We start from the raw sequence: 14,246 nt of genomic DNA, 5'->3' as shown, positions 1-14,246 counted from the left end.
AGAGAAACACCTGATATACATACATAAGCATGCCCAGAAAAATATTTAGAAGGATATATAGAAAGTTTCTCCAAGTGATTATCTCTGGCTAGTAGAATTCCTAAACTCTTTTTGGTATTTGTTTGTTGTTATAAGGAGCATGCATTAATTTGACAATTTTTGAAACAGTAAAGCTATCTTTGGGAAAAATACTTTGTAAGAAAACTATATTACTTCTCTTAGTAATGCATTTTAATGTTTCCTATACCTTTCAATTAGAAATTTATTTCAATTATGGGCTATTGCCCATTGGTGAGAAAGGAGAATTAAAAACAAAACTCATTGGCTTTTATTTTTATTCTAACTTGTTCCAGAATACATTCATGCTTAAATTTTTAAAAAATTTCCCTAAGTATTAGGTATTGTGACTTTGTAATTTTGTTATCAGGCTCAATTTTCAAGTTGGATTTTATTAAGTTTTAGCATATGTGCTGCCGAGGTGAGCACATTAATTTTTTACATTTTAGTAGTAAAGCATTTTTTAAGTTATTTGAAATACTGATTTTCACAGCATTACATTTGGCATGCATAAGTGTAAGCTCTGAATAAGAGGTAAGCCACCATCCCATCAACAAATGATCAGGTCATCACCCTGCCGCCAAGTCCTTCTGTGTCCTCTGAGTATCTTGGTTTCTTAGCAACCATCTTCAATAGGAGCCAAATCATTGAGCTAGATCATGGCCCAGCTAGTTTATAGGTTCTCTCTTAGCACGGATCAATCCAAACAGTCTAATGGGATCATCATGAATGTTTTCCTCTACTGCCTGACTTCCTGGGGAGAAACTGTCTACTAAGGTGGTCTTAGAAATGCTGGCATCTACTGCATGTAGTTGCTCATGTCCATCCTTGTCTGAGAAATGAGAATTCTGTTTCCTGGGCTTTCTGCGCTTCCCCTTAATGCTGTGATCAAGTGAGGCGTAGCACATCTGTGTTTCATTGGTTGCCTAAAAGAAAGGGATGTTAATTTTTCATTGTTAGCCTGGTCTTTAGCTTGACTTCTGGAAATTTCTATGGTGAATGAAAACCAAGTAACTTGTTTTCTAGGCCTCACCTACCTTGTTTTGCCAAATTTGTCAGTACAAAAAACAAAAACAAAAACAAACAGAACAGAAAACTATAATCAGCCAACATATTGAGTTGAAAAAGTGCTTAGATGAAACTTTTTCCTAGATTTTTATTTCTTTCTTATACTCTAACTGTACATGAACATTTTAGGTTGATTCTTACCTGCCTCTACCTCCACCTCCACCTAAGGTAGTTCTGGCTCTGTGTTGCTCTTACCAAGTAACAATAGTCCAGTTTATTAAAGTAGGAATAAGCATGATAGGAAGGAGTTTACCAAATCACAAGGTCTACTTTACATGTACCTAACAATTAGTCATTTAATGGTACATAAAAGTCCCCAATTTTTCTACATTTTTAAGATTCAGAAGTATAAAGATAACAATATTCACTTACATGATGGATATCTGGCAAATAACTAAATTTCTTATCTTTCCCTATTATTTTCTTATCTGGCTTCCCCAGCTCCCTTTTGAACTCATTTGGGTTGGTCTTGGAGATATCCATTCACATCCATGAGGGCCCAATGGGCTTCTCTGGACTAGACCTGGGTGAATACTAAAGAAAGACAGGAAACTAGGCTATCTAGGGGAAGCAACATGCTAAAGGCAAGACCTTGAATTTGGCATTGGAAAGACTACAACTGAACCCCAGCTCTGCCATACACTGATCATGGGATCTTGGTCAGGTTTTTAAAACTATTCTGAGCCTCAATTTTCTTGCCTAGAAAATGCAAATCATCATAGTGTGGTTATGGTTAGTACATAGAGATAATGTATATGGAAGCAATAACTACTGTCCAAAAGTAAGGTAGCACTGTAATTATGAAAAGTTGTAGACTAAAACTTTAAGACAGCCATTGAACAAAACACAGATTTATGTATTAAGCATTACTCTTTAAGACTAGGCCAAAATTGTATTGATTTGCAGGGATAGAGTGAAGAAATAACATTTGGATTTACAACATTTCTATTGCATAAGTAAACATCTCCCCCATTGGCACTTGTTTTCATGTTAAGAGTGAAACGTTTTATATTCTCTGCCCGATAGAAAAAATGGTTCTATTTATACCCCCTGCTTTGTGTGTGTGTGTGTGTGTGTGTGTGCGCGCGTGCGTGCATGTTTTTTGAGATGGAGTTTCGCTCTTGTTGCCCAGGCTGGAGTGTAGTGGTGCGATCTTGGCTTACTGCAACTTCTGCCTCCCAGGTTCAAGCAATTCTCCTGCCTCAGCCTCCCGAGTAGCTGGGATTACAGGCACCACCCACCACCACACCTAGCTAATTTTCATATTTTTAGTAGAGACGGTGTTTCGCCATGTTGGTCAGGCTGGTCTCGAATGCTTGACCTCAGGTGATCTGCCAGCCTCGGCCTCCCAAAGTGCTGGGATTACAGGCATGAGTCACCGCGCTGGGCCGTATGATTTTTTTGTTGTTTTTTGTCTAGCTTTTTATTCTTAAAATCCTCATTTCTGGAGAAATTATAATGGCTGCCTAACTGGATCCATGCTCTATTTTCTTCCCACTGCCATATACTGTCGTCAAGTTATTTCTAATTTAATCTCAACCTGTTTTCTTTATTTATAAGTGAAAGCATTCCAAATAATGCATGTGTGGTCAACACTTGGTCAACTTTATCAAGTGCTACAGAGTTAAAGAATGTGAGTCCTAAGAAAGGAAAACAAATTGTATGTTTAATTTGTTTTGTCACTGGAGACTTCCACATTGCAGTGTTAGTTAAGTGCATGGGTGGAAAACACATAGCCAGGGTAAATGAATGTGTATCTATCAAAAGAAATCAAAACAATAGAGGAAGAAGCTAAGAATCAGTTTAAAAATTAGAAGGAAAAACAGTTCAAGTAAGGTTTTTTTTTTTTTTTTTTTTTTTTTTAATATTGGAGGGATTTTCACATATTGGTAGGCAAACAGTAATGATTCATTTAAAAAATGGAAACTGGAGAAAAATTAAATAATTGAAAGTACAAGATCCTGAAATAATTAGGAGAAAGGGTCAAGATCATGAATAAGAGCATTGGCTTTGGAAAGGAGAGAGGATGCCTCTGGAGGAGGAAAAGATTGATTAGAGATTTGGACATGAAGAGAAGAGGAGCAAGCTCACACTTGTGTTTTTCAAATGCTTTAGGATTTGGAAACTCTTGTGAACTAACTTTATTACTAGGCTTTCTGATGAACTCTCCCTAGTTAATAGAAGACTGCGATACTAAAATTACAATTTCTGAACTGTACACATCATTTTCAAAGGCCAAGGAGCCTATTTACAGTTTTTTCAACGAAGAAACACTTTGTCTATCAAGCTTTATGCATAATATCCTAGATTTTGACCAAAGTAACAAAGTAAGTATTGTAGTAGCAAACTGGGTAGTGTTTTTTTATGATAATAATCACTGTAGTGAAACGAAATTGAGCAAATACAAAGAGATTACCTCCAATTTGTGAAACTAAATTTATGAGAATAGTATAATAGAAAAGAGTAATTTTCTTGGAAATACCTTTAAATACATAATTTTTAAAAGATCAGACTTTAAAGACATTTTAAGGCTTTGCATAATTTTCACTTGAGTGAAAGCCAGATGCAGCTCAAATAAAGCTACCCTGTACAATTCACGTGTATTAAATAGTAACTTCTATTCGGAATTCTCAGTACTTCTGTAACTAAAGTGCTGTGAATCTCTACATTTCAGATAATATATTTTAACCTTATTTGGGAGGTTTTCTTTTCATTATCATGGATTTAGCAAATCATATTATATCATGCAGGTTTTCCATATGTTTATCTAAACAATATTTTATAATTAACTAAACATTAGATGACAGATTTGGTGACTATATTTTTCCCAAACCCTACTACATCTTGGTTTCTTAGTTAAAAAATATTCGACCGGGTGCGGTGGCTCACGCCTTGTAATCCCAGCACTTTGGGAGGCCGAGGCAGGTGGATCACTGGGGTCAGGAGTTTGCAACCAGACTGACCAACATGGTGAAACCCTGTCTCTACTAAAAATACAAAAATTAGCTGGGCATGGTGGCAGGCACCTATAATCCCAGCTACTTGGGAGGCTGAGGCAGGAGAATCTCTTGAATCTGGGAGGCAGAGTTGCAGTGAGCTGAGACTGTGCCATTACACTCCAGCCTGGGCAACAAAGAGCAAAACTCTGTCTCAAAAAAAAAAAAGTTAAAAAATCTGATTTATTAGGGGATTTATCTGAAGAAAAAGAGCAAACTTCTACTTCACTGGGAAATTTTCAAGATGTGAGTCATTTTAGGGAAGAGAATGTTCTGTAAGATAGGACTAAGTTTGGATTCTGTCTACTTACTTAGTACCTAAGTGTTCTAGGGCAAGTTTTCATCCTTTGTGAGCATTTGTAAAATGAGAATGATAATGCTGCCTCCCTCATAGGAATCTAAGGAGATAATGCACATAAAGCACATAAAGCACATAATACAAGACCAACACTTAAAAATTGCTTAGGAAATGCTGGTTCTATTACTATGTCTAGGCAGTAACAAGACAGGATCTGAGAGGAGAAGAAAGACTATTTTAATTGAAATGTGTAGCATTTCAAGAGCATGTAGGCTAAAAATTTCTAATGGCTTTTAGTAAAGTTAGAACTAAAACTGAAGAGGTTGAACAAATTGTGGTAGGAAAAAGAGAAACTAGCCATTTCTTCCTGTTTTTTTTTATGTTTCTCTTTACGTTTTTGTCCTGCCTACCTCCACATAAACTGAGTGTATATTTTGCAATCTCTTGCCGTAAGACCACAGCCATGGGACTTGCATTAAAATTGAAAGTCATTTGCCTTTTAAAATAGGGATATGATGTTTTGTATCTAGCTAATTTATCTTATAACTAAAGGTCTCCCTCTCCCTACCCCAGCTCTGTCTTTTGAGCTTCTGACATTTAGGTCTTGTGAGCATTATCCATGTGTCAACTTCTGTATTATATGATCTCTGTGATACACACAAAATTTTCAATCAGAAAGAAAAAGCTTAATAGATTGCCTTTGTGATTGTGTACAATTTTAAAATCTATTGCCTTTGTGATTGTGTACAATTTTGACTCTTGGAATATGGTTTGAGTTCTGTTTACATGACTCTGAGTTAGAGTCAGTTCCCAGAACTTGATACCCGATTGATTGCAAAATTTCTAACAGGCTATTTCAGATGTGTATCATAATGTACTACTCTTATGCTCCTGAAATGTGCAAATACGGAAACAGAAAACAAAACTCACCTGTGCAGATGGGGTGGCTTCATGCCTCTCATTTACAGATTTCTCTGGTCGGGCTTTCATTTGTTCATAGCAATTTTCATCCATTGGTTCTTGGGAATTAAAAAGATTGTGACTCATGATAGAAAATTTAAAAATACAGTATGAATAAAAATACATGATCTAAACAACATTTGACTGTAAATATAAACTGCCCAAGAATTACTTAACTAGTGTTTTTGGTGGAGATACAAAGAAGTAAGGAAGCCCAAACTGTTACCTGCAGATTAAGCAGTGAAGTCTCTTGAGCTACAGGGTTAGTAAGATAAAAATAAATCCTTGGCATAAGAACTAGATCATATGAATTTTCTTGTACCATTGCAGGACTTGACAGTCTTAAACTACCATTTAAATGTTATAGAGATCTCACAAGTTAAAGGATTGCCTGTACTCTCTATTTAAGATAGATTGCAAATGGTGCATGGTGCCACAAAGCATAGTGCACATACATCAGTGATTACAATTTTGAAATTTGTTCCTTGAGTAAGGAGTTTTACTCAGGGATGTTTCAAGTCCAACATCCTAATTTTGAAAAAGGTTTATATTATGACTTTTGTCCCATCAATCAGTGACAGGACATCTCAGTCAGACTGCCTAAGGGTCTGGGACTGCACAATGCTTGTCCTTAGTATTTGGGGCTTTTGTACAGTGTTCAGCAGTCAGCAGATCTGTACTCATTTCATCCTGCAGGATGAATCATCCATACCTTTCTTCCCCCAGATATGTGCATTTAAAAGGAAGAAGAAAGTGAAGTAGTGACTCAATGAATGACCAGTAACCTGGCAGAAATGTGGATGGTACCAGTTTGACCCTCAGAGAGAAAAAGATATATTTACTATAACAAAAGCAACTTAATAATCATTGAGCTCTTTCTGAAAAGCAACACAGAGAAAGGGTATGTAGAGTGGTGTTTCTCAAATCATGGTCCATGGAAAATCTGCATCAGAATCACCTGGGATGTTAAGTAGCAGATCTCTAAGCCTTAGCCTGGACCTGCTAAATCAGAATGTGTGCAAGTGTCACCTGGGCTCACTTAAGTATAGAAGTAACAAGTATGATGGGTTTAGAGTCATCAGAATGCATAAGAATTTGAGTAGTCAAATATTACAGGTGGCCAACATGATTCTCCAAAGTGAAATGGGGACAAATTATTTTTAATAATGTACTTCCAAAAAATAATTTTTGATTCCTTAGAGCACTAGAGGACACTCTACAATGAAAGGAAAGATAAAAATAAATTCTTGAATCATGCAAAAGAGAATTCCCACATTTCTAACTTTAGGATGATTCCATAGTGCTTTAATATATAGATTTTTAGATAAATTTTGTATATTACTGGATGTCTCTGTGTTCAAAACTTGGAGTTCAATAGGATTTAACCCCTAAGTCTCCTCTGATGTATTGAATGAGTACTTGCAGGGAAAGGCTGGTAGCTTCTATCATCAGAACTCTAGGATCAGACCAAGGTTATCTGTTTTGAGAAATGTAGGGATGTTTTATTTTTAGGTGTCCGGGATGATACAAGTGATAAGGGATGCTGGGAATTCAAGAGCATTTATTATATATGAACAAAATAAATATATAAATCACTCAGCAACAATTTGGTTCTTCTTTCTCCCACCTGCCATCAATCCAGCCCTACATTCTCTATTTAAAATATGAGAAACCAAGGAAACTGTTCATTGTTCCATGCTATTCACTATACATTTGCTTTTGTATACTGAGCACAAAGCACTGTTTCTGTGGACAACTTTCTGTCCTAGAAATAGCTTTATTTCATAGAATTCGGTGTGTGTCGAAATTCATGGTAATAGAGTCTTCCTGTATTCTCATTACTACTAGAGTGAAATGAAGAGAATGTAGAAAAACAGGATGTTGATTTAGAGTGGCTATTGTAATACAGCTTACAATATGCAGCTTCGGAAATATAGCCTAATTAATATACCAAAAGTACTTGAATTGATGGTTACCACTGGGATAGCTAAGTGTGATTGTGATTTTTTTAAAGTGCCACTTAAACTATTTTGTGAAACCAAGTGTGATTTACTTGATTTATTTATAAATTTAATTTATGGAAAACTTACCTGAAATCATATCATCTAAGTTACCATAAATTGGTGCATCTTCAATATAATACTCATCATCCCTATAACAAGGAAAAATAATTTACCTTATTAGATTCCACTTTTCACATAATTCATAACTGATTTCTCAGCTAAATTCAATATTAAGTGAACTATTGCCTATTCTTGGTTACCTCCAGCCAACCACGGTAGGTGTGTTCCTGTGCAAGTGAGTGAACACATGCCTGCGTGTATGTATGTGTATGTGTGTTTCGTGTAAATTTAAAAAGTTGGTTTTTGGACCTTCTTACAGGGAATAATGATAGCAAATACTTATTCAATAGTAACTGTATATTAGATGCTACCTCGAGTATATTTCATATGTTTGTTCATTTAATTCTCTCAATTCCAACATAGGTACTATATCATCCCCCTTAGGCAGATAAGAAGTCTGAGGCACAGAGAGGTTATATCACTTGTCCAAGATTACAAGACTAATAAGGAGCAGAACTGGAATTAGAACCCAGGTAATCCATGCTCTTTATTGTACAATGTACTGCCTCTTTACTCACCCAGAATATCAGTCCAAACAGTCTCTTAAAACCATGTTTTCTGAGTATTATAGACTGAGGTTAGCAGATGCAATAAAATGATTGATCACCTATTATGTCCAGATGCTGAGTTAGGTGTTTTACATACATTATATCAAAAACTCACAAAGAAAATTCTCCAAAAGTAGTAGTATTCTTCCCTGCTTTACACAGGAGAATCCTGAGATTCACATAAATTAATTTACTTTCCCTAGGCTTATCTCAACTGTCAGCAATAACTACCAATTATGAAACTTTTCTCTATGCAAGTGCTCATTCAACCCTCAGGACAATAATATGAGATGCATATTTTTATCCCTATTGTGCATATAAGGTATTTGCAACTCACAGAGGTTAATAACATTGTCCACGGATACACAGTAACTGGAAGTGCTAGGATTGTACAGCAAGTTTAGTCGTAAAGCCCTGTGCTCAGTCCACATCATGAGGAAGTTATTCAGAGGGTGATACAATTCAAAGGCTTTAGGGAAACAGTCTAGATACTATACATGGACCACAGTTTTGTGTCTCCCCCTCCCCCAAGTCAAGAGAACTGACAAGAATACACAGCTATTTGCTCTTGCTAGCTGATTAAAGTTCCTTCCAGCCTCACGTGAGTAATGCTATTAGAATTACAGTATACATCCTACCATTGTCACCAGACTGTCATTCTACCAATGTCATCCTACCATTGATGATGGCCCTAGTGACCAGATTTCACAATGGCAGTCTGGGAACTGAGGAACTTATCAGGTGGTGAGAGTGGCATTTCATAAAATAGTACCAACTGCTTTAACTTTGAGATTACACGTCACTGAGAGCTGGAGGAAATTTCATCAAAAGAAAAAAAAAAGGACTCTTATCTCAAGGCATAACAGCTGTATTACTCCCCATGCTACTGAAAAAAAGACAGAGTATATGTAAATAGTAAGTAGGTATTAAAAAAAAATAACAGTTCAAATGATACCTGTATGAAATGGCTTGAAAATCTCAGACATGGGCATACACTTCACTCATCTGATAACACAGGAACTCATCTGTAACCTTTTCTCCATCCAGTAATTCAATACAGCTTAATATTTGGATATCAAGTAGTCCCTGCTCATGAGTTTTCTCCATGCCAAGAATATAATAGCAAAAGGTGAAGAATTTTTAATAAGACAATCCATCCATTTTCCTAGCCCACATAGATAGCAGATACAACTTGCAAATGATAAATCATGTCCAAAAAATGAATATTGTTTTATTCCCTATGAATGAAAATAAGATATGATTTATAATGCAGTGTCCTGTGTCTACAGGCCCATCTCAAATGATTAATCATCTCAAATAAACTATTATTCAGGAGCAACTGCCTAACAAACAAATTTAAAAATATATTCTTGGCAATGCCAAATAGCTCCAGCCTGTTGTAAATGTGTAATAAACCTCAGGAGCAAATGTGTGGCAGTGTTTTATGTGGATAATTAATTACTTTTAAAAATAAATTAATAATTGAACTCATATCTGAGAGGCTAGTGTGCCTCTGAGTTTTCAGCCAGATCAGACTCTCCATTGTTCTGAACATGCCTGAAATAATTCTCTAACCAATAAGTACATTTACTGACACTCCAAAATTAAGAAAAACACATTAATTGTATCTATTACTATGTTCCAGACTCTGTGCTTCCATTTATATTTTTTCTAGTTCCTATTTTTTACATTTTATATTTATATTTATTATTTATTAGGTCTTTCATAAAATTCCTCAAGTAGTTTGCGATCCAAGTCCATTTAGATAACTAAATTCAAATTTAAAAAAAAAAATCTGGCGTGAACCCAGGAGGCAGAGATTGCAGTGAGCCGACACTGCACCACTGCACTCCAACCTGGGAGTCAGAGCGAGACTCTGTCTCAAAAAAAAAAAAAAAAAAAATTCACTACTTTTACCTGATCACCTTGGACTTAAATTCTCTAAGTTTAGATTGTCTTACTTAAAAAATGAGAATATTAAACTAGTTGATTTCGATTGTTCTTTTCAGCTCCCAAGTTCTAGAATACAAATGCAGGATTCCAACATCCAAATAAAATTGAAAGACTTTTTTACAAAATTAAATAAATCTATTTTAAGGGTCTGAGAAGTTGCCAGATATGGGAAAGGACAAGCTTCGGGATATATCAGAAGTCGGTTTTGGTAATTGCTAACCTGATTTGCTTCATAGTTGTTACTCTGAATAGGCAAAGATGTAAGCTTGGGCTCCGAAAGCATGTAAATGTTTAAAGCCATGAGAGAGGATGACATTATTTATGGAATGAGGCCCTGGGCACTCTGATGTTGAAGATTCAGAAACCAGCAAAGGAGAAGGGGCTGCTGGTAAGAGAAGAGGAAAACCAAAGAGGGAGGTGGCTCAGAGCCCAGAGAATCAGGTGTTTCAAATAGAGAGTGTCAGGGTGTCAAATGCTGCAGAGGGACTCAGCAAGCTGAAACCGAGATTTGATCATGGTAACCTTGAAAAGAGCAGAGCTGGTGTATTAGTGAGGACCTACGGAATACAGTAGGTTCAAGAAAGAAGAGGAAAAGAGGAAGAAAAGCCAGCAAATATGGAGAGAATATAGAGGGAACTTTCAAGTTTTCTTGTAAAAGAGAAAAGAGCAGTGAAGAGGTAGTTGTAAGACAATCTAGTTTTTTTTTTCTGTTTTTTGTTTGTTCGTTTTTTTTTTTTAGATGGAGTCTTGCTCTGTCGCCCAGGCTGGAGTGCAGTGGTGTGATCTTGGATCACTGCAACCTCCACCTCCCAGGTTCAAGTGATTCTCCTGAGTAGCTGGGACTACAGACGCATGACACCATGCCCAGCAAATTTTTGTAGAGACAGAGTTTTAGTAGAGACAGAGTTTCACTGTGTTGGCCAGGATGGTCTCAATCTCTTGACCTCATGATCTGCGCGCCTCAACCTCCCAAAGTGCTGAGATTACAGGCATGAGCCACCGCACAATCTAGTTTCGAGGAGATGGTTGGTTTTTTAAACATATAAACAATACAGTCTGTTTATATATTGGTAGGAATGATACAAAAGGGACAGAAAAAGTAACAATGCAGAAGAAAAAAGGAAACGTTGGCAGAGTGATGCATATATGCTTATTACATTTTTGCTTTCTCTGGCATGGGTTGTGATGTGGGTGTAGATGTCTTGAACTTGGCGTAGGAAGGCACCAAATAGAGAATCCTGATCCAGAGGAAGAGTATAAACCCTAGCACTATTTCGTGTGACTGAGGCTGAGAAGCGAATCCAGCAGTGTTGTCTCTGAAGTGATGGTTAATGGATGCTCACAGCCATGATATCCAACACTAAATTCTCATTCTGTTGATTAGTGTTCAAGTGCCTCTCTAATATGCTTATTTCTTTATAAAGTCTGTTAAGCACAATGAGCTCACATTCCCAGTGCTTTAGAGCACTTCAAAAGAAGGGTCTTTCGCCAAAGTTTGGCAGAAAAGATACTGGAAAGAACTGCCAGCATGATGATTTCTAAAATGACAGAGAATCCGAGAGCAGTGACAGAGCTAGAGGTGACAAGGGGGCAGCCAAGAATAAGGTTTGGGGAACCCTGAGATTCCCAGAATTACTTAGGAAAGGGACCAGACTTCTTGCAGTTATACAGGGTTGGGGCTTGGGGTATGATTATTTGTACATTGAAACAAACAGGAGGCTGGAAGACATAGAGACACGTCTTCTGGGTCTAGGGAAGGCCTCAATTGTGTAGCCACTTGGATGTCTGAGATGTCAGGGAAGGGCGCCCAAGAGTTCTGTTGTCATCAGGATTCTCAACCTTGAGAACAGGTCAAGAGGACGGATGAGACTAGTTATATTTAGGTAGCATAGTTAGCAAAGAAGGGACATACAGAAGATCCCCACCCTGCAGAGCTCCAGAAAATCAAGAAGTCACCTGAAAGTAGAAGAGTAGCTGAGCTGAATTAATGTTTTATGATAAAAGCACCTCCAGTGTCCTCCAGGAGAAGTTCATGAAAAGCTGCTGGAAATGTGTCCTAAGCTTTTTGAGAGAAACTCTGAAAACTGAGGAGTCATGATAAGCGTAATGTAATTGTGAACCTGACCTGCTTTCTTGAATTAGGGTGTGAACATACTGCAAGTGGGCAGGAATTTTCAGAGACATTAATTTTTATTCAATAAAGTGGCAGCTTTTTAGTCAACTACACTCCATAAATAAAGTATTATATTACAAACCTTATTCTTCAAATGATAAAACCAAATTTCACCAATGCTCATTTCCCCGAGACTGCGAATCCACTAATTGCAAGTCTGTTTAAAATCCAGAATTGCCTGGATCTCAGACCCATGATAGTCTCACAGTGTTATCCTTCCAACACAAACCAAAAGACAAGAATTATGTTTTAAATGAGAAAGAAAGTGACCCAAGGATAAATAGCAGAAAGTGTGTATTTGACTTTCTGCTTGATTTAAACGCTATGGTCTCCTTAAAGTGATCATGTTTCTGACCTACTATTGCAGGAAGGGCAGGGAATGGGGAAACAGAGAAATACGATGAGAGAAGCAATTCCTTTCCCTTCCAACATAAGCCAGTATTGAACAGGAGTGGGGAGAGAGTGCAACAGAGAACTCAGTGCGATGGAAGTTTATTTCCTTCCTCTGTGGCCACAAACCATGTTGGAACTGAAGAGGCATCAGTAATGCAAGCCCCACCTAAGAAACATAGACCTTATTTTCACTTGCCCTGTTTTAACGTTTAATGGATTGAGATAGTTTTTAGTTTGCTTATTGGTTTGTTTGTGGAGCTTCCATGCCCCTTTACAAAAGTGATTTTGGTTCCCAAAGCACATAATCAAGAGAAATAGACAAAATATAAAGTATATACATAAACTTGTGAATTAAAATATCAACCCTTTTTTATAGAAAAAATTTGCATTGTATATTCAAATTTTGCCTAACTGGAGATTTGTTACAATAGACAATAGACTATTTTATAAATCTTTAAGGAAAAGATTTACGCCTTTCCATCTTTGTATCTTTGTTGTTGCAGGACAGTTATCTGAGTGACTTTACATCAAACTGGCCCCTTCCTTTCTCACTTCTAATTTTTTTTTTTTTTTTTTTTTTTTTTTTGAGGCGGAGTCTCACTCTGTCGCCCAGGCTGGAGTGCAGTGGCTGGATCTTGGCTCACTGCAAGCTCCGCCTCCCGGGTTTACGCCATTCTCCTGCCTCAGCCTCCCGAGTAGCTGGGAGTACAGGCGCCCGCCACCTCGCCCGGCTAGTTTTCTTTGTATTTTTCAGTAGAGACGGGGTTTCACCGTGTTAGCCAGGATGGTCTCGATCTCCTGACCTCGTGATCCGCCCGTCTCGGCCTCCCAAAGTGCTGGGATTACAGGCTTGAGCCACCGCGCCCAGCCTCACTTCTAATTTTTAAAAATAATTGTAGAATGTGCTGGAAATGCAATCTTCAGAGATAAAGAAGAATCGGCTGGAACAGCCTAGGTTCTATTCTAGTCTTCTCATAGAAACAGGATATCCTTCAGTGCTTTAATCCAGCATATCATGTTGCCCCTTAGGGATAAAGCCAAAGGTGGGCTACTTTCTGGGGTCCTTCAGTTGCAGTGCAGGTGGGGAACAGAAAAACGAGTTTCCATCCACCTTGGGCAGCTTTTCTGAGTCTTGGGGAACTAGCTCCTAATGTGTCTTAGACTTTGGTTGTCCTTTGCTGAGTATCGGTAAGTAATAAGCTCACTTTATGTAACTCATTGTGTGTTTTGTCTCGCCAGGCTCAGGCAAAGTTGTAAATGTGCAACCCAAGACACAGTGGGCTGAAGCGCTCAGACCCCTATTCCTGGTGGTTGGCATAGTAATGACCCTTTGCTATTTTACATCCTCCCTTGGGATTGGTAATCAGCAAACTTATTTTGCAATTGTCTAGCACAGTACCCATTTGTTGAGTGAATATTTATTGAATGAATAAATGCTATAAAAGCTTCTTTTTTACATTTGCCCTACAGCTAAGAGCCTGATTGCTTTGAGGCAGGTATTTTACCAATTTTCCCTCATTCCTCCCATCCTAATCCCTAACCCACCAACCTAATTTAGCTAAATAGTCAAATCACAAGACTTTCTATCACATTGCGTCTTAATTGCCCTGCAAATTACAAGTATTAAATAGAGCATCAAAGAGATTAGCATTTACTGTGTGGTTATACAGGATTTTC

General features: G+C 37.4%; 1 protein-coding gene across 1 annotated transcript in view; it reads right to left on the bottom strand.

Annotated features, from left to right (window-relative positions):
* Positions 1 to 321: 321 nt before the first annotated feature.
* TRAT1 (T cell receptor associated transmembrane adaptor 1) overlaps positions 322 to 14,246 on the bottom strand; it is a 31,402-nt gene continuing 17,477 nt past the window's right edge. The window contains exons 4-6 of the mRNA XM_007985884.3: positions 7,470 to 7,531; positions 5,350 to 5,438; positions 322 to 983 (exon numbers count right to left, since the gene is read on the bottom strand). Of these exons, the coding sequence (XP_007984075.1) occupies positions 726 to 983; positions 5,350 to 5,438; positions 7,470 to 7,531 (409 nt within the window). The 3' untranslated portion in view covers positions 322 to 725. The remainder of the gene's footprint in view (positions 984 to 5,349; positions 5,439 to 7,469; positions 7,532 to 14,246) is intronic.

This window comes from Chlorocebus sabaeus, chromosome 22 (genome assembly GCF_047675955.1).
Source record: "Chlorocebus sabaeus isolate Y175 chromosome 22, mChlSab1.0.hap1, whole genome shotgun sequence".
Taxonomy (NCBI): Eukaryota; Metazoa; Chordata; class Mammalia; order Primates; family Cercopithecidae; genus Chlorocebus; species Chlorocebus sabaeus.
This window is presented reverse-complemented; position numbering and strand designations above follow the sequence as displayed.